At 44.2% G+C, this 27,404-nt stretch overlaps 1 protein-coding gene and 1 long non-coding RNA gene across 5 annotated transcripts in view; both read left to right on the top strand.

Annotated features, from left to right (window-relative positions):
- The first annotated feature begins 11,974 nt into the window (after nt 1–11,974).
- Nucleotides 11,975–27,404, top strand: part of LOC118378415 (serine/threonine-protein kinase MAK-like) — a 39,269-nt gene continuing 23,839 nt past the window's right edge. For 3 of the 4 annotated variants that reach the window (XM_052462897.1, XM_052462898.1, XM_052462899.1), the window contains exon 1: nt 14,143–14,677. In XM_052462897.1, coding sequence (XP_052318857.1) covers nt 14,600–14,677 — 78 coding nt within the window. In that variant the 5' untranslated portion in view covers nt 14,143–14,599. Of the gene's footprint in view, nt 12,121–14,142; nt 14,678–27,404 lie in introns of those variants that run through there. The other variant, XM_052462900.1, reaches the window with a different exon arrangement.
- LOC127907515 (uncharacterized) lies at nt 23,752–27,271 on the top strand. The gene is made up of 3 exons (XR_008064690.1): nt 23,752–23,813; nt 26,184–26,348; nt 26,745–27,271. It is a non-coding gene; the product is annotated as an uncharacterized LOC127907515 (long non-coding RNA).

Here is a 27,404-nt window from a genome sequence, read left to right as displayed (position 1 = left end):
GGGACAAAACCGCGACTCGTCAGTGAAGAACACCTCTTGTCTGTCCTGTCTGGTCCAGCGATGGTGGGTTTGTGCCCATAGACGACGTTGTTGCCGGTGATGTCTGGTGAGGACCTGCCTTACAACAGGCCTACAAGCCCTCAGTCCAGCCTCTCTCAGCCTATTGCGGACAGTCTGAGCACTGATGGAGGGATTGTGCGTTCCTGGTGTAACTCGGACAGTTGTTGTTGCCATCCTGTACCTGTCCCGCAGGTGTGATATTCGAATGTACCGATCCTGTGCAGGTGTTGTTACACGTGGTCTGCCACTGTGAGGACGATCAGCTGTCCATCCTGTCTCCCTGTAGTGCTGTCTTCGGCGTCTCACAGTACGAACATTGCAATTTATTGCCCTGGTCACATCTGCAGTCCTCATGCCTCCTTGCAGCATGCCTAAGGCACGTTAACGCAGATGAGCAGGGACCTTATGCATCTTTCTTTTGGTGCTTTCCAGAGTCAGTAGAAAGGCCTCTTTAGTGTCCTAAGTTTTCATAACTGTGACCTTAATTGCCTCCAGTCTGTAAGCTGTTAGTGTCTTAACGACCGTTCCACAGGTGCATGTTCATTCATTGTTTATGATTCATTGAACAAGCATTGGGAAACAGTGTTTAAACCCTTTACAATGAAAATCTGTGAAGTTATTTGGATTTTTACAAATTATCTTTGTTAGATATTGTTGCACAGTCAGAACTAAACTCATCAAAAAAAGAAAAGGAATGGAAAAGAATATATACATTTAATTTTATGAGATGAGTAATGACAGAGTGGCATAGGCTAAGATGGTATAGAATACAGTATATACAGTATGAGATTAGTAATGACTGAGTGACATAGGCTAAGATGGTATAGAATACAGTATATACAGTATGAGATGAGTAATGACAGAGTGACATAGGCTAAGATGGTATAGAATACAGTATATACATATGAGATGAGTAATGACAGAGTGGCATAGGCTAAGATGGTATAGAATACAGTATATACATATGAGATGAGTAATGACATTTACATTTACATTTAAGTCATTTAGCAGACGCTCTTATCCAGAGCGACTTACAAATTGGTGCATACACCTTATGACAACCAGTGGAACAGCCACTTGCATCTAAATCTTGTTGGGGGGGGTGAGAAGGATTACTTACCCTTACTTACCCTATCCTAGGTATTCCTTGAAGAGGTGGGGTTTCAGGTGTCTCCGGAAGGTGGTGATTGACTCCGCTGTCCTGGCGTCGTGAGGAGTTTGTTCCACCATTGGGGGCCAGAGCAGCGAACAGTTTTGACTGGGCTGAGCGGGAACTGTACTTCCTCAGTGGTAGGGAGGCGAGCAGGCCAGAGGTGGATGAACGCAGTGCCCTTGTTTGGGTGTAGGGCCTGATCAGAGCCTGGAGGTACTGAGGTGCCGTTCCCCTCACAGCTCCGTAGGCGAGCACCATGGTCTTGTAGCGGATGCGAGCTTCAACTGGAAGCCAGTGGAGAGAGCGGAGGAGCGGGGTGACGTGAGAGAACTTGGGAAGGTTGAACACCAGACGGGCTGCGGCGTTCTGGATGAGTTGTAGGGGTTTAATGGCACAGGCAGGGAGCCCAGCCAACAGCGAGTTGCAGTAATCAAGACGGGAGATGACAAGTGCCTGGATTAGGACCTGCGCCGCTTCCTGTGTGAGGCAGGGTCGTACTCTGCGGATGTTGTAGAGCATGAACCTACAGGAACGGGACACCGCCTTGATGTTAGTTGAGAACGTCAGGGTGTTGTCCAGGATCACGCCAAGGTTCTTAGCGCTCTGGGAGGAGGACACAATGGAGTTGTCAACCGTGATGGCGAGATCATGGAACGGGCAGTCCTTCCCCGGGAGGAAGAGGAGCTCCGTCTTGCTGAGGTTCAGCTTGAGGTGGTGATCCGTCATCCACACTGATATGTCTGCCAGACATGCAGAGATGCGATTCGCCACCTGGTCATCAGAAGGGGGAAAGGAGAAGATTAATTGTGTGTCGTCTGCATAGCAATGATAGGAGAGACCATGTGAGGTTATGACAGAGCCAAGTGACTTGGTGTATAGCGAGAATAAGAGAGGGCCTAGAACAGAGCCCTGGGGGACACCAGTGGTGAGAGCGCGTGGTGAGGAGACAGATTCTCGCCACGCCACCTGGTAGGAGCGACCTGTCAGGTAGGACGCAACCAAGCGTGGGCCGCGCCGGAGATGCCCAACTCGGAGAGGGTGGAGAGGAGGATCTGATGGTTCACAGTATCGAAGGCAGCCGATAGGTCTAGAAGGATGAGAGCAGAGGAGAGAGAGTTAGCTTTAGCAGTGCGGAGCGCCTCCGTGATACAGAGAAGAGCAGTCTCAGTTGAATGACTAGTCTTGAAACCTGACTGATTTGGATCAAGAAGGTCATTCTGAGAGAGATAGCGGTAGAGCTGGCCAAGGACGGCACGCTCAAGAGTTTTGGAGAGAAAAGAGAGAAGGGATACTGGTCTGTAGTTGTTGACATCGGAGGGATCGAGTGTAGGTTTTTTCAGAAGGGGTGCAACTCTCGCTCTCCTGAAGACGGGAGGGACGTAGCCAGCGGTCAGGGATGAGTTGATGAGCGAGGTGAGGTAAGGAGAAGGTCTCCGGAAATGGTCTGGAGAAGAGAGGAGGGGATAGGGTCAAGCGGGCAGGTTGTTGGGCGGCCGGCCGTCACAAGACGCGAGATTTCATCTGGAGAGAGAGGGAGAAAGAGGTCAGAGCATAGGGTAGGGCAGTGTGGGCAGAACCAGCAGTGTCGTTTGACTTAGCAAACGAGGATCGGATGTCATCGACCTTCTTTTCAAAATGGTTGACGAAGTCATCTGCAGAGAGAGGAGGAGGGGGGAGGATTCAGGAGGGAGGAGAAGGTGGCAAAGAGCTTCCTAGGGTTAGAGGCAGATGCTTGGAATTTAGAATGGTAGAAAGTGGCTTTAGCAGCAGAGACAGAGGAGGAAAATGTAGAGAGGAGGGAGTGAAAGGATGCCAGGTCCGCAGGGAGGCGAGTTTTCCTCCATTTCCGCTCGGCTGCCCGGAGCCCTGTTCTGTGAGCTCGCAATGAGTCGTCGAGCCACGGAGGCGGGAGGGAGGACCGAGCCGGCCTGGAGGATAGGGGACATAGGGAGTCAAAGGATGCAGTAAGGGAGGAGAGGAGGGTTGAGGAGGCAGAATCAGGAGATAGGTTGGAGAAAGTTTGAGCAGAGGGAAGAGAAGATAGGATGGAAGAGGAGAGAGTAGCGGGGGAGAGAGAGCGAAGGTTGGGACGGCGCGATACCATCCGAGTAGGGGCAGTGTGGGAAGTGTTGGATGAGAGCGAGAGGGAAAAGGATACAAGGTAGTGGTCGGAGACTTGGAGGGAGTTGCAATGAGGTTAGTGGAAGAACAGCATCTAGTAAAGATGAGGTCAAGCGTATTGCCTGCCTTGTGAGTAGGGGGGAAGGTGAGAGGGTGAGGTCAAAAGAGGAGAGGAGTGGAAAGAAGGAGGCAGAGAGGAATGAGTCAAAGGTAGACGTGGGGAGGTTAAAGTCGCCCAGAACTGTGAGAGGTGAGCCGTCCTCAGGAAAGGAGCTTATCAAGGCATCAAGCTCATTGATGAACTCTCCGAGGGAACCTGGAGGGCGATAAATGATAAGGATGTTAAGCTTGAAAGGGCTGGTAACTGTGACAGCATGGAATTCAAAGGAGGCAATAGACAGATGGGTAAGGGGAGAAAGAGAGAAAGACCACTTGGGAGAGATGAGGATCCCGGTGCCACCACCCCGCTGACCAGAAGCTCTCGGGTGTGCGAGAACACGTGGGCGGACGAGGAGAGAGCAGTAGGAGTAGCAGTGTTATCTGTGGTGATCCATGTTTCCGTCAGTGCCAAGAAGTCAAGGGACTGGAGGGAGGCATAGGCTGAGATGAACTCTGCCTTGTTGGCCGCAGATTGGCAGTTCCAGAGGCTACCAGAGACCTGGAACTCCACGTGGGTCGTACGCGCTGGGACCACCAGGTTAGGGTGGTCGCGGCCACGCGGTGTGGAGCGTTTGTATGGTCTGTGCAGAGAGGAGAGAACAGGGATAGACAGACACATAGTTGACAGGCTACAGAAAAGGCTACGCTAATGCAAGGAAATTGGAATGACAAGCGGACTACACGTCTCGAATGTTCAGAAAGTTAAGCTTACGTAGCAAGAATCTTATTGACTAAAATGATTAAAATGATACAGTACTGCTAAAGTAGGCTAGCTGGCAGTAGCTGCGTTGTTGACACTACACTAATCAAGTCGTTCCGTTGAGTGTAATAATTTCTACAGTGCTGCTATTCGGGGCTAGCTGGCTAGCTAGCAGTGTTGTTTACGTTACGTTGAGTTAAAAGAACGACAATAGCTGGCTAGCTAACCTAGGAAATCGGTCTAGACTACACAATTATCTTTGAAACAAAGACGGCTATGTAGCTAGCTACGATCAAACAAATCAAACCGTTGTACTGTAATGAAATGAAAATGTGATACTACCTGTGAATGCGACCGGGTTGTTGAGTTCTATTCAGTAGACGTTGGCTAGCTGTTAGCTGTTAGCTGTTGGCTAGCTAGCAGAGTCTCCTACGTTAAGGACGACAAATAGCTGGCTAGCGAACCTCAGTGAATTAAGATAATCACTCCAAGGCTACACACACTAAACTACACAATTATCTTGGAAACAAAGACAGCTATGTAGCTAGCTAACACTGAACTAATCAAGTCGTACAGTTGAGTGAATAGCACTACAGTGATGCTAATCTGTGTGCGTTAGCTAGCGTTGCTAGCTCCTGGGCGAATAGCAGTGAAGGCTACGTTAGGGCGACGAAATACGAAATACGATAATTAATGCAATTATCTCTGATACAAGGACGGCTATGTAGCTAGCTAAGAAGAATGGCTAAGATTATGTAGCTAGCTAACAGTAAACTAATCAAGTCGTACAGTTGAGTGAATAGCACTACAGTGATGCTAATCTGTGTGCGTTAGCTAGCGTTGCTAGCTCCTGGGCGAATAGCAGAGTGACATAGGCTAAGATGGTATAGAATACAGTATATACATATGAGATGAGTAATGACAGAGTGACATAGGCTAAGATGCAATAGATGGTATAGAATACAGTATGAGATGAGTAATGCAAGATATGTAAACATTAAAGTAGCATTATTAAAGTGACTAGTGTTCCATTTATTAAAGTGGCCAATGATTTCAAGTCTGTATGTAGGCAGCAGCCTCTCTGTGTTAGTGATGACTGTTTAACAGTCTTCTGGATGGTAGCGGGGTGAACAGGCAGTGGCTCGGGTGGTTGTTGTCCTTGAATATCTCTTTGGCCTTCCTGTGACATCGGGTGGTGTAGGTGTCCTGGAGGGCAGGTAGTTTGCCCCCTGGTGATGCGTTGTGCAAACCTCACTACCCTCTGGAGAGCCCTGCGGTTGTGGGCGGTGCAGTTGCCATACCAGGTGGTGATGCTCTCAATTATGTGTCTGTAAATGTTTGTGAGGGTTTTAGGTGACAAGCCAAATTTCTTCAGCCTCCTGAGGTCCTTCTTCACCACACTATCTGTGTGGGTGGACCATTTTCTGCATGCCAGTAGTTGTGATGCTGTCTAGTTATAGGCCTAGGCATTGTGAAAGGCATGTTGTTGCTGATGGTCTTGTGTGTCTGTTATGTCACCCTGTAGCTTCTACTGTATAGTTCGCCATGCTGACTATCCCACAGCTGCCACCAGTGTAGCAGTTGGGGGAAAAATCTTCTGGGCCTGGGTGGTACTTGAACTAGAGGCCTGGTGGTTACAGTCAAGTGTGTAGCCTATCACCTGTGGGAAAACAGAAAGGAAAACGCTGCTGCTCGCGCTCCCAGGTGATATTTATTTATAACAACGTTTCGCCCCTTAGGTCTTTGTCAGGGATCCAGGGGCAGTACCCAGTGACATCACTTCCACCCTTAGGTCTTCGTCAGGGATCCAGGGGCAGTACCCAGTGACATCACTTCCACCCTTAGGTCTTCGTCAGGGATCCAGGGGCAGTACCCAGTGACATCACTTCCACCGTTAGGTCTTCGTCAGGGATCCAGGGCAGTACCCAGTGACATCACTTCCACCCTTAGGTCTTCGTCAGGGATCCAGGGGCAGTACCCAGTGACATCACTTCCACCCTTAGGTCTTCGTCAGGGATCCAGGGGCAGTACCCAGTGACATCACTTCCACCCTTAGGTCTTCGTCAGGGATCCAGGGGCAGTACCCAGTGACATCACTTCCACCCTTAGGTCTTCGTCAGGGATCCAGGGGCAGTACCCAGTGACATCACTTCCACCCTTAGGTCTTCGTCAGGGATCCAGGGGCAGTACCCAGTGACATCACTTCCACCCTTAGGTCTTCGTCAGGGATCCAGGGGCAGTACCCAGTGACATCACTTCCACCCTTAGGTCTTCGTCAGGGATCCAGGGGCAGTAGCCAGTGACATCACTTCCACCCTTAGGTCTTCGTCAGGGATCCAGGGGCAGTAGCCAGTGACATCACTTCCACCCTTAGGTCTTCGTCAGGGATCCAGGGGCAGTACCCAGTGACATCACTTCCACCCTTAGGTCTTCATCAGGGATCCAGGGGCAGTACCCAGTGACATCACTTCCACCCTTAGTTTCTTTGTCAGGGATCCAGGGGCAGTACCCAGTGACATCACTTCCACCCTTAGGTTTTCGTCAGTGATCCAGGGGCAGTACCCAGTGACATCACTTCCACCCTTAGGTCTTCGTCAGGGATCCAGGGGCAGTACCCAGTGACATCACTTCCACCCTTAGGTCTTCGTCAGGGATCCAGGGGCAGTACCCAGTGACATCACTTCCACCCTTAGGTCTTCGTCAGGGATCCAGGGGCAGTAGCCAGTGACATCACTTCCACCCTTAGGTCTTCATCAGGGATCCAGGGCAGTACCCAGTGACATCACTTCCACCCTTAGGTCTTCGTCAGGGATCCAGGGGCAGTAGCCAGTGACATCACTTCCACCCTTAGGTCTTCATCAGGGATCCAGGGGCAGTACCCAGTGACATCACTTCCACCCTTAGGTCTTCGTCAGGGATCCAGGGGCAGTACCCAATGACATCACTTCCACCCTTAGGTCTTCGTCAGGGATCCAGGGCAGTACCCAGTGACATCACTTCCACCCTTAGGTCTTCGTCAGGGATCCAGGGGCAGTACCCAGTGACATCACTTCCACCCTTAGGTCTTCGTCAGGGATCCAGGGGCAGTAGCCAGTGACATCACTTCCACCCTTAGGTCTTCGTCAGGGATCCAGGGGCAGTGCCCAGTGACATCACTTCCACCCTTAGGTCTTCGTCAGGGATCCAGGGGCAGTAGCCAGTGACATCACTTCCACCCTTAGGTCTTCGTCGGGGATCCAGGGGCAGTACCCAGTGACATCACTTCCACCCTTAGGTCTTCGTCAGGGATCCAGGGGCAGTGCCCAGTGACATCACTTCCACCCTTAGGTTTTCGTCAGTGATCCAGGGGCAGTACCCAGTGACATCACTTCCACCCTTAGGTCTTCGTCAGGGATCCAGGGGCAGTACCCAGTGACATCACTTCCACCCTTAGGTCTTCGTCAGGGATCCAGGGGCAGTACCCAGTGACATCACTTCCACCCTTAGGTCTTCATCAGGGATCCAGGGGCAGTAGCCAGTGACATCACTTCCTAAAACGGGAGGTAAAAAAAATGTGTCACAGTTCCACAATATTACAATTCAATGTATCAAACATATATGATCAGACACAGGGAATGTTATCAATATTTACAGTAATATACATACACATACAATATATTTATAGTTTTAGTTAGTTATAGTTTTATACACACACATACAATATATTTATAGTTTTAGTTAGTTATAGTTTTATACACACACATACAATATATTTATAGTTTTAGTTAGTTATAGTTTTATACACACACACAATATATTTATAGTTTTAGTTAGTTATAGTTTTATACACACACATACAATATATTTATAGTTTTAGTTAGTTATAGTTTTATACACACACATACAATATATTTATAGTTTTAGTTAGTTATAGTTTTATACACACACATACAATATTCAATTAGGATTTTTTTTTTTTTAACACAATTTGGACATATTGAAACGATGAAAACGGTTTTGAGTCAAACTCCTCGTTAAGGCCAAGAGGAGACAGTGTGTTGAGCAGAAAGTGGGTCCACAAAGCTTCCCTTTGAAGAAGGGATGTCCCCTCCCTCCCCTGCGTGACATCTTTAACATTTCTATTCCAATGTATCTCAGAGATACTCGTAGGATGTCCAGCTGGTACAGAATGAGCAGCAACCTGATGTTTTTGTCTCACCTGTAGGTATGTTGCTGCGGTGCTCACTGATCCAGATCTTAAGGCTCCTACGGGGTTTTCCCTTTGTTTTCCCTTTGTAAGACAGACCATAGGGACATTTCAACATGTACATAACATAGCTAGACATGCAGGTAATCAGGCCTTTGATCTTATATCTTTGTCCTGTGGGGGTTGTGGGTAAATTAGTTACGTTTGTACGTGAAGCTGTATTGAGGACGTTGGCCACATTTGTAATTATCCTCCGGAACTTTGTCCACTAAAGTTTCCCTTTTCTCTGGTGGGTAATCATATTTAACCACAATATCTCTCACGTTTAGGGGACTTTAAAAAATAAAATAAAAAACGTGGGGGATGTTTAAAAATGGGTTTCAATTGTGGGTCAGTGTCAATAATGTACCAGTGCTTCCTGATAATGTCCTTAAATGCCTTCCCCAATGGTGAGTATTGGGTAAAGCATGATGGGACATGTTCTGCACAGGCTTCCAACTGTGTTCCACTTTCAAAACGATCATTGGGCATGTTTTACCCAATTGTCTTTGTACCCCCTTAAATCTTTGTGTTGAGGCCCGTGGTCTGTTTCTGAGAAGAAGCATCAGATCTGCGTATTCTTCTGATGCGACTATTGACTTATAGGGAGACTTTTAATAAGTGGACGTGGATGAAAGCTGTCACTTCTAAGGAGGGTATTCCTGTCCGTAGGTTTCCTGTAGAGATCTGTAGAGAGGGAGGTTTTGTCCTTAACAAACCATCACATCATGAAAACTGATTTGTGATCAGTCATAGTTAATGGTGACGTGAAGGCGTTCATTCATAGAGTTTAGATTAGCATGGAATTCCAAAAAGGTCTTCCTGGGTGCCTGTATAGATCACGGAAATGTCATCCAAATATCTCAGAATTAGGAGAAGATTAGAGAGAGAAAAGGGTTACGGTGTGGATTCAGCACCACGTGTTTTTCATTCATTCCTAGATAGAGATTAGCATAATTAGCATCTCCGCATCGCTGTCCCTTTTGGTCTGAAGGAAAAAGTCTCCTCTGAAGAGAAAATATTTGGAGGTTAGTACCAGTTTAGCAAAGTCCACAATACATATTGGTGCTGGGAAGAGCATTAGGTGGATGTTCATTGAGGTAGAACATGAGGACCTCTAGGCCACCCTGATGGGGGATGTTAGTATATAGACTGGTGACATCAAAAGTACACAGAATCTAATTTTCAGGTATATGGTCCACAGATTTCAAAAGATTAATAAAATCAAGAGTGTCTAGTATACGTGGGGACGGAGGTCACCCAGGTTTTCACAAAATGGTCTACAAAATTTGTAGAGATATTCTCTGTCAGAGATCCAGACCTACTCACAATGGGCCTGCCTGGTATAGGTGGTGTCATGCTCTTGTGAATTTTGGGTAGAGCGTATATGACAGGTGTTTGGGCAGTCAACTTTCATAAACTTATATTCTGTTTTTGTCATTTCCCCTTCATCGTTTTTTTGGGGACAATTTATCATGGATCGGAGACTTGAATTGATTAGTAGGGTCCTTTGGGAGTCTTTTGTAAAAATGCATCATCACTAAGTTGTCTCAGAATTACCTTTTCATAGTCTGCTGCGTTTAGTATCACTGTTGCACCTCCTCGGAGACACCTGAAACCCCACCTCTTTAAGGAATACCTAGGATAGGATCAAGTAATCCTTCTCACCCCCCTTAAAAGATTTAGATGCACTATTGTAAAGTGGCTGTTCCACTGGATGTCATAAGGTGAATGCACCAATTTGTAAGTCGCTCTGGATAAGAGCGTCTGCTAAATGACTTAAATGTAATGATGTAAAATGTCCTTTGTTGTCAGGTTTTGTAATGATACTGGAGTCCTTTTTCAGTTCCATTAGAGTGTTCTTCAGCTTTTTTAGCTTATCACCTATGCCATAAAAGTCTGGGCCTCTTGAGAGAGGCTGTAGAACACTCACATGCAAGGCTTGAATGAGGTTGGGGTTAGTGTCTGGGGTTGGAGAAAAGGTTTGCGTGATATACGCAGACCTGCAATTTGTGAAGAATCTGTGCACCTGGAACGCACCCAAATTGAGAGGCAGTTTTGGTACCACTAGATGGCGCTAATGTATGTAATGTATTACAAAAAAAGATGAAGGTGAAGATAAACGTTTATTTACTTTATGTTTTCCTTGTTTAAATGTATTTTAACGATGGTAACATATTCTTCCCAAACTAAGGACTGTCCTCCTGATGCTTTCTCTCTTTAAAAGATGACTTTACCCTGTCTTTGGACTACAAGTCCCATAAAGCATTGTGTTTATCATTCTGACAGCATTCTCCAGTCTCCCTCTATAGAGCCCCACAGTGGAGATTTCATAATGCCCATAAAACCTAGCCATCAAACAGGGAGATTGTTCCAATTATTTTTCCACGGTTCATTTTTCACATAGGTAAATTTAGAAACCCTTCAAATAAGGGCTGTGTTTTGTGTAGACTCACCCTGGTGTGACGTTTTGATCACCATGTTAATCAGACAAGGGGACTTATCAATATATTCATCTCTATTTACTCTGACTTGAAAAGGCTAATTAGCATCAAAGTAGAAAGACATCATGCAAAACTACATATCCCTGCAAACACCTGTACGTCATCGCTAGCTGACACCTTTGCTAATGGTATTGTGTACATTTAAAACTTGCACAGGACAGTTCATAGAATTTTACATTTAAAGAAATTTTGCCAATATATTCATTACTACATTTAGCTAACATAGTTAATCCAGAGATTTTTACCGTTGCCTCAATTCGTCAGTCTCATCCAGATCCTAATGGGATTTCTAGTTCTTTCTGATAGCCACATTAGCAGCTAATTAGCATTTTGGGGTGGGATATATATACAGGTGAAAAATATTGATAAAAGTCACCTTTATTCTAGGGAGATTTACACAGTTATCAAAACGTCACACCAGGGTGAGCCTACACAAAACAAAGCCCTAATTCTAAGGGTTTCTAAAATTCCCTATGGGAAAAATGAATGGAACCCTTTCCCTGTTTGACCGCTAGGTGTTATGGGTATTATGACTCATACTGTGGTACTCTATGGTCCCCAGTTGCCAGAGATACTTTTGAGGAGATGGGAAACTCTGTTGAAGCCCATTGTGTTCTTTGACCAATGGTCCGCGCGGTGCATTCTAGGTGATTCTGGGAAAAGGCGAGCACTCCTTCAAGAAGCGAATAGGAGTCCATTGGGCGCCAGCTCAAAAAAAACACAACATGAATATCGTCAAACAAAAAGTACAACATTACACATATTTTCCAAGGTGTAAGATAATTAACTTTCGATCTGTAATATTCTATATATTTGCCACCGTGACATAACGTACTTTCGAGGACAATAGGCACTTTTCTCGACTCATACGCTGATTTTTTTTAGAAGGGATTGCGTGACGATATTCTTAGCAACCACGTGACGAGACATGACAACGTGAACGCGATTGGTCAAAAGTCTGCTGGGGAGGGGCGTTTAAACGTTCCGCCATTCTTTGTCCAATGGGATTTATAATCTCCTCCTTCCTGTAATATTTCTGCCGTTGCCAAGGACAACGGATGCCGCTCCTGTACAATAAGGAAGTCATTGTTATTGTACTGTCTTCGCCACTGCATTATTTTCTTTTCTTTACAAAACAGAAACTCATCTTGCTTTATTCTTGGACTAATAAGGGGACAAAAACAAAATGTCTTTATTGGTAGGTATGTTAAGGTAATACCACAGTTTCTGAATGTTGCATGAGAACGGTGTTGTTTATGGTAGGCCAATTTAATGATGTGTGTTATTTATGTGTTTGTTTATCTTGTTAACTAGCTAACGCTAGCTAACAGTATAAGTTAAGGGTTGTTGCTTATTACGTAGGTATATTATGTATGCCCCTTTACCCCATACCACACTAATGAAGTTGAACTGTCCTGCCAATCATTATTTTACCTTCTCTCTGTCTGAGGGACTTTCTAATCTGGTAGGATGGAGAGTAGAGGTCTATATAGGATTAGAGAAATGTCTGCGACAACTAATATATGTCCCCCTTAAAGTCAGTTACACAACATTTTTAAAGGCGAATTTCTCCCTTAAATTAAGTGAAAAATGTATCGGTGCCCTTGAGGTCCCTTAAGTGTTTCCTTCACTACGCACGCTGTAAAGTATAAACTAATAACCAGGAAGCAAGTACAGGGAGTGAATAATCCATTTAATGTAATAAACGAACATGGAACAAAACAAGAACCTCGAGTAGTGTACAGACATGAATCATATAAACAGAAACAATAACGCCTGAGGAAACAACCAAAGGGAGTGACAGATATAATGGGAAGTAATCGAGTCCAGGTGAGTCTCATGAACGATGGGTCAAATCATCGTACCGATTTATTACACAATTAATGTAATATCTCGTCAGCTCGGGATTCGATCCGGCAACCACAAGGTTACCTGCCTGCCGCCCTAGGCATACCTAAAGCCGCTACTGCTTGTAATGATCATTTTCACTTGCTTTCTTCAAGTGTCAAATGTCATTTTTTGTACACGTGATTTTTTTCACTTGTCCAGTGTGTTTACAGGTGGGTTGAACACCTGTTATGGGCATTTTACACGCGTTCATTACACCTGTTCAGCCTATTGGGGAAGGAATGGCGTTTTGGGATTTGTTTTTGGATAATTGCCAAAAACAACTTATTTGGTAGCGAACCATCACATTTTTTTAAAAACATTTATGAATTTTTCAAAAAACACAAAGACTTCATAATTCACAAAGTTATTTTTTTATTTTAATTAGCTATCCATCATTTTTCCTTGTCTAAAGTATCAAGTATGTGTGTGTGTGTATACACAGTTATGACTCTTTCCATCCACCAGATGGGATTGTTTTGTGACAAGTTCCAACTTTTCCAAAACCCCATCTGTTTGATGAATACATTGAAGTAATAACAAGTCACTATACTTTCCAAACCACAAAGGCTGGATTCAAATGTTTTATAAAAAGGAGGCAGGACCAGGGTGCACAACATTTGAGCATTTATTAAGCATCTTTTGTGCATATGGAAAATGTCTGGGATCTTTTATTTCAGCTCCTGAAACACGAGACACTTTACATGTTGCTTTTGTTCAGTGTATACACTACGTCCAAGTGTAACAGTATAACTTTAGACCGTCCCCCGGGCGCGAACCAGGGACCCTCTGCACACATCAACAACACGTCACACGCTAGAAAATAATAGAAACAAGGATAAGAAACGTGTTTTATTGTCTTCTGAATCAAATTTCTTCTCATGTCCTGAATGTAGAAGTTCTTCTTTTTTGCGAGCTCCCACAATAAATGGCATCTTTTTTGACGAGACGTTTATTCGGTGAATAATGGTTGACTCCATGGTAACCAGAGACTCTTTCTGCCTTACATGACTTTAAACTACCATAAAACGCTTAAGTTATGCCCTTATGGCGGGTAGGAGTTTTGGGCCAGGAAGGTTGCTGGATCGAATCCCCGAGCTGACAAGGTAAAAATCTGTCGTTCTGCCCCTGAACAAGGCAGTTAACCCACTGTTTCCCGGGCGCCAATGACGTGATGTCGATTTAGGCAGCCCCCCTGATTCAGAAGAGTTGGGTTAAATGTGAAGACATATTTCTGTTGAATGTATTCAGTTGTACAACTTACTAGGTGTCCCCCTTATCTAAGGAAATGTTTGAGGGGTTCAACACTTAAGATGTTTTTTGCACCCGGCTGTTCTGTTCTGGGCCGAGCAGACGCCAAATGAATCCACTTCCCTTCTCGAGGAGAGGAGCACTCTTTCTCTTTCTCTCACTTCCTGTATGGCTGAGCAAGGCGGTTCGAGTTCTCCACATTGAGTTACCAATTTATTTTCTTTCTTTACTTTATTAGGTCTATTTGACAGGGACAGTGTATATTTATCAACATTTCTGTAAATGTGCACGATTTAGCCAGCCGGGGGATCACTTTCATTCGTAGTCCCTTGGACATTCTACCACCACTACTTGAAAGGTAAAAGTGAAGAGGTGTAGTCGTTTTCTTTCTGTGTATCTAGAAGAGATGTCCTAGCTCCCCTGTGTCGTTATTCTGAATCTGAGACCCACCCCGCGGCATTGTGATCCTCGTCAGTCAATGTGTCTGTTCTCCCAGAAGAAAGTAGCCTACTGTAGCTGCTGTGTGTTGACTGCTTCTCATGATGACTGACTCTACTATGGGGCTGCGTTTGGGACCAGGACCAGGGCCGGGACCAGGCCCGACCTCTCCGCTGAAGGTGAAAAGAGACTCCTCAACAGCACCCTGTCTGCATTCTTTGTTCCCTTCATGTGATATATTTTTTATCACGTTTCGACCCCTGAGACTCCGCACTCTGCATTCTATGCCATTCTAGAATGCAGTGTGTGTCATCCAGGGTCGTGCGCAGACCTTTCAGGGGCATGTAGAATGCAGTGTGTGTCGTCCAGGGTCGTGCACAGACATTTCAGGGGCATGTAGAATGCAGTGTGTGTCGTCCAGGGTCGTGCGCAGACCTTTCAGGGGCATGTAGAATGCGGTGTGTGTCGTCCAGGGTCGTGCGCAGACCTTTCAGAGGCATGTAGAATGCAGTGTGTGTCGTCCAGGGTCGTGCGCAGACCTTTCAGGGGCATGTAGAATGCAGTGTGTGTCGTCCAGGGTCGTGCGCAGACCTTTCAGGGGCATGTAGAATGCAGTGTGTGTCGTCCAGGGTCGTGCGCAGACCTTTCAGGGGCATGTAGAATGCAGTGTGTTGTCGTCCAGGGTCGTGCGCAGACCTTTCAGGGGCATGTAGAATGCAGTGTGTGTCGTCCAGGGTCGTGCGCAGACCTTTCAGGGGCATGTAGAATGCAGTGTGTTGTCGTCCAGGGTCGTGCGCAGACCTTTCAGGGGCATGTAGAATGCAGTGTGTGTCGTCCAGGGTCGTGCGCAGACCTTTTCAGGGGCATGTAGAATGCAGTGTGTTGTCGTCCAGGGTCGTGCACAGACCTTTCAGGGGCATGTAGAATGCAGTGTGTTGTTGTCCAGGGTCGTGCGCAGACCTTTCAGGGGCATGTAGAATGCAGTGTGTTGTCGTCCAGGGTCGTGCGCAGACCTTTCAGGGGCATGTAGAATGCAGTGTGTGTCATCCAGGGTCGTGCGCAGACCTTTCAGGGGCATGTAGAATGCAGTGTGTGTCGTCCAGGGTCGTGCGCAGACCTTTCAGGGGCATGTAGAATGCAGTGTGTGTCGTCCAGGGTCGTGCGCAGACCTTTCAGGGGCATGTAGAATGCAGTGTGTGTCGTCCAGGGTCGTGCGCAGACCTTTCAGGGGCATGTAGAATGCAGTGTGTTGTCGTCCAGGGTCGTGCGCAGACCTTTCAGGGGCATGTAGAATGCAGTGTGTTGTCGTCCAGGGTCGTGTGCAGACCTTTCAGGGGCATGTAGAATGCAGTGTGTGTCGTCCAGGGTCGTGCGCAGACCTTTCAGGGGCATGTAGAATGCAGTGTGTGTCGTCCAGGGTCGTGCGCAGACCTTTCAGGGGCATGTAGAATGCAGTGTGTGTCGTCCAGGGTCGTGCGCAGACCTTTCAGGGGCATGTAGAATGCAGTGTGTGTCGTCCAGGGTCGTGCGCAGACCTTTCAGGGGCATGTAGAATGCAGTGTGTGTCGTCCAGGGTCGTGCGCAGACCTTTCAGGGACATGTAGAATGCAGTGTGTAGTCGTGCGCAGACCTTTCAGGGGCATGTAGAATGCAGTGTGTGTCGTCCAGGGTCGTGCGCAGACCTTTCAGGGCATGTAGAATGCAGTGTGTGTAGTCCAGGGTCGTGCGCAGACCTTTCAGGGGCATGTAGAATGCAGTGTGTGTCGTCCAGGGTCGTGCGCAGACCTTTCAGGGGCATGTAGAATGCGGTGTGTGTCGTCCAGGGTCGTGCGCAGACCTTTCAGGGGCATGTAGAATGCAGTGTGTTGTCGTCCAGGGTCGTGCGCAGACCTTTCAGGGGCATGTAGAATGCAGTGTGTGTCGTCCAGGGTCGTGCGCAGACCTTTCAGGGGCATGTAGAATGCAGTGTGTCGTCCAGGGTCGTGCGCAGACCTTTCAGGGGCATGTAGAATGCAGTGTGTGTCGTCCAGGGTCGTGCGCAGACCTTTCAGGGGCATGTAGAATGCAGTGTGTTGTCGTCCAGGGTTGTGCGCAGACCTTTCAGGGGCATGTAGAATGCAGTGTGTGTCGTCCAGGGTCGTGTGCAGACAGGGGCATGTAGAATGCAGTATGTTGTCGTCCAGGGTCGTGCGCAGACCTTTCAGGGGCATGTAGAATGCAGTGTGTGTCGTCCAGGGTCGTGCGCAGACCTTTCAGGGGCATGTAGAATGCAGTGTGTTGTCGTCCAGGGTTGTGCGCAGACCTTTCAGGGGCATGTAGAATGCAGTGTGTGTCGTCCAGGGTCTTGTGCAGACCTTTCAGGGGCATGTAGAATGCAGTATGTTGTCGTCCAGGGTCGTGCGCAGACCTTTCAGGGGCATGTAGAATGCAGTGTAACATGTCAAATACCACTGTTGCAGACCTTTCAGGGGCATGTAGAATGCAGTGTGTGTTCCAGGGTCGTGCGCAGACCTTTCAGGGGCATCAGAATGCAAATGTTGTCGTCAAGCTGGTCAGTGCGCAGACCTAAACAGGTGCATGTAGAATGCAGTGTGTGTCTGTCCAGGATCGTTGCAGACCTTTCAGGGGCATGTAGAATGCAGTGTGTTGTCTCCAGGGTTGTGCGCAGACCTTTCAGGGGCATTTAGAATGCAGTATTGTCGTCCAGGGTCGTGTGCAGACAGGGGCATGTAATCAGTATGTAATATTCCAGGTTGCGCAGACCTTTCAGGGGCATATAGATACTGCAGTGTGTTTTGAGGCAGACCTTTCAGGGGCATGTAGAATGCAGTGTGTCTCTTCCAGGGGTGCGCAGACCTTTCAGGGGCATGTAGAATGCAGTGTGTTGTCGTCCAGGGTTGTGCGCAGACCTTTCAGGGGCATGTAGAATGCAGTGTGTGTCGTCCAGGGTCGTGTGCAGACCTTTCAGGGGCAATGCAGTATGTTGTCGTCCAGAACGCAACTTTCAGGGGCATGTAGAATGCAGTGTCAATACATACACAGACCTTTCAGGGGCATGTAGAATGCAGTGTGTGCCGTCCAGGGGTGCGCAGACCTTCATCTGTTTGTAGAATGCAGTGTGTTGCTGTCCATTTGAGCAGACCTTTCATGGGAGTGCCATAGAATGCAGTGTGTGTCGTCCCAATCGTGCTGTAGACCTTTCAGGGGCATGTAGAATGCAGTGTGTGTAGTCCAGGGTCGTGCGCAGACCTTTCAGGGGCATGTGCTCAACAACAACAAAAAATCATAACATGCCAAATACCACTGTTGCAAAAATGTTAACATTTTTGTCCTATTTATTTCTGCAACAGCACACTCACTCATCAAGACAAATGGTAAGCAAGCTGGTTAACAGTGCCTCCTAAACATGATTGGCACCGGGAAAAGAGGATGGGCTGTCAGCTGATCGTTGATGATTTATGTAAATCTGCTGGTTAGCTAGCTCGATTTATAGATTTTTAGATTTAGATTAAATATTAAATGCTCGTATCAAATAATAACTTAATAATGTAATATTCATAAGGTTTCAACTCAATATATGATACTGGTGTTTTATGAGGATCCCTATTAGCTGTTGAGAAAGCAGCAGCTACTCTTCCTGGGGTCCACACAAAACATGAAATATAATACAGAACATTAATAGACAAAAACAGATCAAGGACAGAACTAACTAGCCTACATATCAATACATACACACAAACTATCTGGGTCAAATAGGGGAGAGGCGTTGTGCCGTGAGGTGTTGCTTCATCTGTTTTTTGAAACCAGGTTTGCTGTTCATTTGAGCAATATGAGATGGGAGTGCCATACAATAAGGGCTCTATATAATACTGTACACTTTCTTGAATTTGTTCTGGATTTGGGGACTGTGAAAAGTCCCCTGGTGGCATGTCTGGTGGGGTAAGTCTCTGTGCCAGAGCTGTGTGTAAGTTGACCATGCGAACAATTTGGAATTTTCCAAACAATGTTTCTTATTAAAAAAAGAAGTGATAGAAAAGCCTAGAGGGCCTAGAGAGCTTCCCTGCGGTACACCATACCTTTCGTGTTTGACATTAGAGAGGCTTCCATTAAAGAGAACCCTCTGAGTTCTGTGAGACAGATAGCTTTCAATCCACAATGTGGCAGACGTTGAAAATACATATGTTTTCTCAACAAAAGGTTATGGTCGATAATATCAAAGGCTGCACTGAAATCTACAATCTTATTATCAATTTCTTTCAACCAATCATCAGTCATTTGTGTCAGTGCAGTACATGTTGAGTGCCTTTCTCTATAAGCATGCTGAAAGTTTTTGTCAATTTGCCCACTGCAAAATACAGTGGCATTTCTCTGAGCTGGCAACAAGCTGTTCAGGTCTGCTGTTATTTCCTGGCCACTTTACCACTCTTGGGTTCGGATTTACTTTGGCTTCCCTGCCTGAGGACAAAGACTTTCCTCTGTTCAGATTAAATATATGACAGATAGGTTTGACTATTCAGTCAACTACCATCCTCAGTTGCTGTTCCATTAAGTTGTCATTTCCAAGAGATCCTCGTTATTGCCCATTGTTCATTGCTGGTTTTTCCTGCCTCAGTTTGCCCACTGTTCAATGCTTTTATTTCCTGTTTTTATTTCACTATTTGTTTTTATGCTGGCATTTCCTGCCTCAGTTTGCCCACTGTTCATTGCTGGCATTTCCTGCCTCAGTTTGCCCACTTTGCCAATGAAGTAATCATTAGAATAATTGGCAACATCAAATGGTTTGTGATGGATAAGCCATCTGATTGGATGAAAGATGGAGGTGAATTTGTCTTTCTGCCCATAATTTCATTTAAAGTACTCCAATGTTTTTCTCCCATCATTCTTTATATCATTGATCTTGGCTTCATAATACAGGTTCTTCTTCTTTTTTGTTTAGTCACATAACTTCTCAATCTGCAGTCAGTCAGCCAGTCAGATGTGCAGCTAGACTTATTAGCCACTCCTTTTGCCCCCCATCTCTTTCAACCATACAGTTTTGAACTTCCCCATCAATCCATGGAGCCTTAACAGTTCTAACAGTCAGTTTCTTAACAGGTTCATGTTTATCAATAATTGGAAGAAGTAATTTCATAAATTCATCAAGTGCAGCATCTGGATACTCCTCATTAATCACATCAGACCAACAAATATTCTTAACATCCACAGAAGAGTCACAGCAAAATCATTTGTATGATCTGTTATACACTATTTTAGGCCCAGCCGTTGGAACTTTGGCTTTCCTGGATATAGCCACTATATTGTGATCACTGCATCCAATGGGTACAGATTCAGCTTTAGTAAACAAAGTTCTACAGTATTAGTAAAACTGTGATCAATACATGTGGATGATCTTGTTCCTGTAGTGTTTGTAAACACCCTGGTAGGTTGATTAATAACCTGAACCAGATTACAGGCACTGGTTACAGTGAGGTTCTGTCTACACTATACTTACATGTGACTTCTGCTATTAGAATACGAAGACCGCATTGAAAAGACGGATCTAGACGCACACAAGTTGATTTGTGATCTGATTTGTGTTCAGATCTGTCTGGCCACTTCAGGTGGTGTTCAGGGATGCATTGTGTGGAGATTTCTCCTCAGTCTGGACGCAATCAGTCTACTGAAAGTGCATGCAGTAGGGCTGTCCGCAACAACAACAAAAATATTGGTTGACCGAAACTCATCTGTTCTTTCGACCAATAGTCAACATTTTCAAACGTGTATTTTTCCATCTAAAATCAACTATATGCATTGAGCTTGTCTGATGCTTTAAGCTCACGGTTTGGTGAAATAAGACACAAATGACTCAAGAGGGAGCCAGAGATCTAGATAACCAGAATAAAAAAAATAAAAATACTAACCTGACCAAAACCATTCTCCTCCCGCTCCTGCTAGCTTTCGCAGATTCTGCCATTACTTTCTGAAGTTGCCAGTAACAGGCTACAAGAGAAGTCGACAACCTTTTCTCATGTGGAATGTCAATTTATCTGACCACTTCCACTGATCTGCGTGCCAGTTTTGGTTTTCATTTGCACATTTTTGTGGAACAGTTTAATTTATTTTATAATATCTCAAAATCATTGTCATGTGGATAATCAAAATTCTATCCAAATCTAAATGAAAATGCAACAAACTTGAAACATTGTATAAAATATTTGGGGTCCTCAATTTCCCACGCCAGCGAGCTCGGGACAGACACTGCTGTAGGCTATCTGCGCTAGTGATAAGAAGCAGTGCTTTACTTTGGCAGGAGCCCAGTGGAGCTGAGTATCAACACCTCACATTTTCTACTGCTTGCGCTCCTGTTCCTCTTCTAGAATATCAGCTCAACAGTATTGTGGACCAACTAAATATAAACAGTACCAGCCACCAAAATGATTACCAGAACGTATTTCAGTCCAAGTCAAGCACTGATAAGAAGTAATCAGGTAGGACTATTTGTATGGTGTTTCCATTGGATCAGAGCATGACATTGTTCCCTTTCACGCTGAGTGGTTGTCGAAAGGGAGAGAGCTGGAAAGATCTTTCAAATACATTGAGGAACTATTGACATTATCAATGGATGGAAAAACAGACTTTGTTCACTTTCTGTTTGAGGTGAAGAAAACATTACTTTGAGAAGCTCCACAGCTCATTGGTGGTGGGGCGTTAACCAATCAGAAACACTATCAGATCCCCAAATGGGCACATTATTATGCCTCTGTTTTCACGCAGGTCAGGTAGTCTATAGGTCTACTTCTATGTGTAACCAGGTAGCCTATAGGTCTACTTCTATGTGTAATCAGGTAGTCTATAGGCCTACTTCTATGTGTAATCAGGTAGCCTATAGGTCTACTTCTATGTGTAATCAGGTAGTCTATAGGTCTACTTCTATGTGTAATCAGGTAGTCTATAGGTCTACTTCTATGTGTAATCAGGTAGTCTGTAGGTCTACTTCTATGTGTAATCAGGTAGTCTATAGGTCTACTTCTATATGTAATCAGGTAGTCTATAGGTCTACTTCTGTGTGTAATCAGGTAGTCTATAGGTCTACTTCTATAATCAGGTAGTCTATAGGTCTACTTCTATGTCATCAGGTAGTCTATAGGTCTACTTCTATGTGTCATCAGGGCCAGGTGGTCTATAGGTCTACTTCTATGTGTCATCAGGTAGTCTATAGGTCTACTTCTATGTGTCATCAGGTAGTCTATAGGTCTACTTCTATATGTGTAATCAGGTAGTCTATAGGTCTACTTCTATGTGTAATCAGGCCAGGTAGCCTATAGGTCTACTTCTATGTGTAATCAGGTAGTCTATAGGTCTACTTCTATGTGTAACCAGGTAGTCTATAGGTCTACTTCTATGTGTAATCAGGTAGTCTATAGGTCTACTTCTATGTGTAATCAGGTAGTCTATAGGTCTACTTCTATGTGTCATCAGGTAGTCTATAGACCTACTTCAGTGTAACCAGGTAGTCTATAGGTCTACTTCTATGTGTAATCAGGTAGCCTATAGGTCTACTTCTATGTGTAATCAGGTAGTCTATAGGTCTACTTCTATGTGTAATCAGGTAGTCTATAGGCCTACTTCGATGTGTAATCAGGTAGTCTATAGGTCTACTTCTATGTCTCATCAGGTAGTCTATAGGCCTACTTCTATGTGTAATCAGGTAGTCAATAGGCCTACTTCTATGTGTAATCAGGTAGTCTATAGGCCTACTTCTATGTGTAATCAGGTAGTCTATAGGTCTACTTCTATGTGTAATCAGGTAGTCTATAGGTCTACTTCTATGTGTAACCAGGTAGTCTATAGGTCTACTTCTATGTGTAATCAGGTAGTCTATAGGTCTACTTCTATGTGTAATCAGGTAGTCTATAGGCCTACTTCTGTGTGTCATCAGGTAGTCTATATGTCTACTTCTATGTGTAATCAGGTAGTCTATAGGTCTACTTCTATGTGTAATCAGGTAGTCTATAGGTCTACTTCTATGTGTAATCAGGTAGTCTATAGGTCTACTTCTATGTGTAATCAGGTAGTCTATAGGTCTACTTCTATGTGTAATCAGGTAGTCTATAGGTCTACTTCTGTGTGTAATCAGGTAGTCTATAGGTCTACTTCTATGTGTAATCAGGTAGTCTATAGGTCTACTTCTATGTGTAATCAGGTAGTCTATAGATCTACTTCTATGTGTAATCAGGTAGTCTATAGGTCTACTTCTATGTGTAATCAGGTCGTCTATAGGTCTACTTCTATGTGTAACCAGGTTGTTTATAGGTCTACTTCTATGTGTAATCAGGTAGTCTATAGATCTACTTCTATGTGTAATCAGGTAGTCTATAGGTCTACTTCTATGTGTAATCAGGTCGTCTATAGATCTACTTCTATGTGTAATCAGGTAGTCTATAGGTCTACTTCTATGTGTAATCAGGTAGTCTATACGTCTACTTCTATGTGTCATCAGGTAGTCTATAGGTCTACTTCTATGTGTAATCAGGTAGTCTATAGGTCTACTTCTATGTGTAATCGGGTAGTCTATAGGTCTACTTCTATGTGTAATCAGGTAGTCTATAGGTCTACTTCTATGTGTAATCAGGTAGTCTATAGGCCTACTTCTATGTGTAACCAGGTAGTCTATAGGTCTACTTCTATATGTAATCAGGTAGTCTATAGGTCTACTTCTATGTGTAATCAGGGCCAGGTAGTCTATAGGTCTACTTCTATGTGTAATCAGGCCAGGTAGCCTATAGGTCTACTTCTATGTGTAATCAGGTAGTCTATAGGTCTACTTCTATGTGTAATCAGGTAGTCTATAGGCCTACCATGTGTAACCAGGTAGTCTATAGGTCTACTTCTATATGTAATCAGGTAGTCTATAGGTCTACTTCTATGTGTAATCAGGCCAGGTAGCCTATAGGTCTACTTCTATGTGTAATCAGGTAGTCTATAGGTCTACTTCTATGTGTCATCAGGTAGTCTATAGGTCTACTTCTATGTGTAACCAGGTAGCCTATAGGTCTACGTCTATAGGTCTACTTCTATGTGTAATCAGGGCCAGGTAGCCTATAGGTCTACTTCTATGTGTAATCAGGTAGTCTATAGTTCTACTTCTATGTGTAATCAGGTAGTCTATAGGTCTACTTCTATGTGTAATCAGGTAGTCTATAGGTCTACTTCTATGTGTAATCAGGTAGTCTATAGGTGTACTTCTATGTGTAACCAGGTAGTCTATAGGTGTACTTCTATGTGTAACCAGGTAGTCTATAGGTCTACTTCTATGTGTAACCAGGTAGTCTATAGGTCTACTTCTATGTGTAATCAGGTAGTCTATAGGCCTACTTCTATGTGTAACCAGGTAGTCTATAAGTCTACTTCTATGTGTAATCAGGTCGTCTATAGATCTACTTCTATGTGTAATCAGCTAGTCTATAGGTCTACTTCTATGTGTAATCAGGTCGTCTATAGGTCTACTTCTATGTGTAACCAGGTTGTTTATAGGTCTACTTCTATGTGTAATCAGGTAGTCTATAGATCTACTTCTATGTGTAATCAGGTAGTCTATAGGTCTACTTCTATGTGTAATCAGGTCGTCTATAGATCTACTTCTATGTGTAATCAGGTAGTCTATAGGTCTACTTCTATGTGTAATCAGGTAGTCTATAGGTCTACTTCTATGTGTAATCAGGTAGTCTATAGGCCTACTTTATATGTGTAACCAGGTAGTCTATAGGTCTACTTCTATGTGTAATCAGGTCGTCTATAGATCTACTTCTATGTGTCATCAGGTAGTCTATAGGTCTACTTCTATGTGTAATCAGGTAGTCTATAGGTCTACTTCTATGTGTAATCAGGTAGTCTATAGGTCTACTTCTATGTGTAATCAGGTAGTCTATAGGCCTACTTCTATGTGTAACCAGGTAGTCTATAGGTCTACTTCTATATGTAATCAGGTAGTCTATAGGTCTACTTCTATGTGTAATCAGGGCCAGGTAGTCTATAGGTCTACTTCTATGTGTAATCAGGCCAGGTAGCCTATAGGTCTACTTCTATGTGTAATCAGGTAGTCTATAGGTCTACTTCTATGTGTAATCAGGTAGTCTATAGGCCTACTTCTATGTGTAACCAGGTAGTCTATAGGTCTACTTCTATATGTAATCAGGTAGTCTATAGGTCTACTTCTATGTGTAATCAGGGCCAGGTAGTCTATAGGTCTACTTCTATGTGTAATCAGGCCAGGTAGTCTATAGACCTACTTCTATGTGTAACCAGGTAGTCTATAGGTCTACTTCTATGTGTAATCAGGTAGCCTATAGGTCTACTTCTATGTGTAATCAGGTAGTCTATAGGCCTACTTCTATGTGTAATCAGGTAGTCTATAGGCCTACTTCGATGTGTAATCAGGTAGTCTATAGGTCTACTTCTATGTCTCATCAGGTAGTCTATAGGCCTACTTCTATGTGTAATCAGGTAGTCTATAGGCCTACTTCTATGTGTAATCAGGTAGTCTATAGGCCTACTTCTATGTGTAATCAGGTAGTCTATAGGTCTACTTCTATGTGTAATCAGGTAGTCTATAGGTCTACTTCTATGTGTAACCAGGTAGTCTATAGGTCTACTTCATGTGTAATCAGGTAGTCTATAGGTCTACTTCTATGTGTAATCAGGTAGTCTATAGGTCTACTTCTATGTGTAATCAGGTAGTCTATAGGCCTACTTCTATGTGTAATCAGGTAGTCTATAGGCCTACTTCTGTGTGTCATCAGGTAGTCTATATGTCTACTTCTATGTGTAATCAGGTAGTCTATAGGTCTACTTCTATGTGTAATCAGGTAGTCTATAGGTCTACTTCTATGTGTAATCAGGTAGTCTATAGGTCTACTTCTATGTGTAATCAGGTAGTCTATAGGTCTACTTCTATGTGTAATCAGGTAGTCTATAGGCCTACTTCTGTGTGTAATCAGGTAGTCTATAGGTCTACTTCTATGTGTAATCAGGTCGTCTATAGATCTACTTCTATGTGTAATCAGGTAGTCTATAGGTCTACTTCTATGTGTAATCAGGTAGTCTATAGGCCTACTTCTATGTGTAACCAGGTAGTCTATAGGTCTACTTCTATATGTAATCAGGTAGTCTATTGTCTACTTCTATGTGTAATCAGGGCCAGGTAGTCTATAGGTCTACTTCTATGTGTAATCAGGCCAGGTAGCCTATAGGTCTACTTCTATGTGTAATCAGGTAGTCTATAGGTCTACTTCTATGTGTAATCAGGTAGTCTATAGGCCTACTTCTATGTGTAACCAGGTAGTCTATAGGTCTACTTCTATATGTAATCAGGTAGTCTATAGGTCTACTTCTATGTGTAATCAGGGCCAGGTAGTCTATAGGTCTACTTCTATGTGTAATCAGGCCAGGTAGCCTATAGGTCTACTTCTATGTGTAATCAGGTAGTCTATAGGTCTACTTCTATGTGTCATCAGGTAGTCTATAGGTCTACTTCTATGTGTAACCAGGTAGCCTATAGGTCTACGTCTATAGGTCTACTTCTATGTGTAATCAGGGCCAGGTAGCCTATAGGTCTACTTCTATGTGTAATCAGGTAGTCTATAGTTCTACTTCTATGTGTAATCAGGTAGTCTATAGGTCTACTTCTATGTGTAACCAGGTAGTCAGGTCTACTTCTATGTGTAACCAGGTAGTCTATAGGTCTACTTCTATGTGTAACCAGGTAGTCTATAGGTCTACTTCTATGTGTAACCAGGTAGTCTATAGGTCTACTTCTATGTGTAACCAGGTAGTCTATAGGTCTACTTCTATGTGTAACCAGGTAGTCTATAGGTCTACTTCTATGTGTAATCAGGTAGTCTGTAGGTCTACTTCTATGTGTAATCAGGTAGTCTATTGGTCTACTTCTATGTGTCATCAGGTAGTCTGTAGGTCTACTTCTATGTGTCATCAGGTAGTCTATAGGTCTACTTCTATGTGTAACCAGGTAGTCTATAGGTCTACTTCTATGTGTAATCAGGTAGTCTATAGGTCTACTTCTATGTGTAATCAGGTAGTCTATAGGTCTGCTTCTATGTGTCATCAGGTAGTCTGTAGGTCTACTTCTATGTGTCATCAGGTAGTCTATAGGTCTACTTCTATATGTAATCAGGTAGTCTATAGGTCTACTTCTATGTGTAACCAGGTAGTCTATAGGTCTACTTCTATGTGTAATCAGGTAGTCTATAGGTCTACTTCTATGTGTAACCAGGTAGTCTATAGGTCTACTTCTATGTGTAACCAGGTAGTCTATAGGTCTACTTCTATGTGTAATCAGGTAGTCTATAGGTCTACTTCTATGTGTAACCAGGTAGTCTATAGGTCTACTTCTATGTGTAACCAGGTAGTCTATAGGTCTACTGCTATGTGTGCTCGTTCTTACTCAACATTCACAAGAGCGCTCCAAACTAAAGACAATGACTAAATTGAATTGAATTGAAAAAAACTCGTAGATGGAATGAAATAAACCAAATCCTTGTGTTCCACAAGTTGTGCTCTCTGCTAACAACGTGTCCACTCCGACAAGGAGAACAGGAAAAGGAATAATAATAATATATTGAATTCATAACAGAAATGACTTAACCAAACAAACATTGTTGATTCGAAATGATAGGAATTAACAGCACATGTACCACTGGTGATGGACTACAGAGGGCAGTGCAGGCGGCCCAGGACATCACTGTGGCCAAGCTTCCTGCTGTCCAGGACCTCTCCACTAGGTGGCGCCAAGTCTGGGTCAAGGGGCTCCTTAACAGCTGATATTCAGACCCCTTGGCTTTTTCCACATTTTGCTACATTTCAGCCTTATTCTAAAATGGATTAAATACATGTTATTCCTCCTCAATCTAC

This window comes from Oncorhynchus keta, chromosome 15, assembly GCF_023373465.1.
Source record: "Oncorhynchus keta strain PuntledgeMale-10-30-2019 chromosome 15, Oket_V2, whole genome shotgun sequence".
NCBI lineage: Eukaryota > Metazoa > Chordata > Actinopteri > Salmoniformes > Salmonidae > Oncorhynchus > Oncorhynchus keta.
The sequence above is the reverse complement of the archived record's forward strand: the minus strand, read 5'-3'. Positions and strand labels throughout refer to the sequence as shown.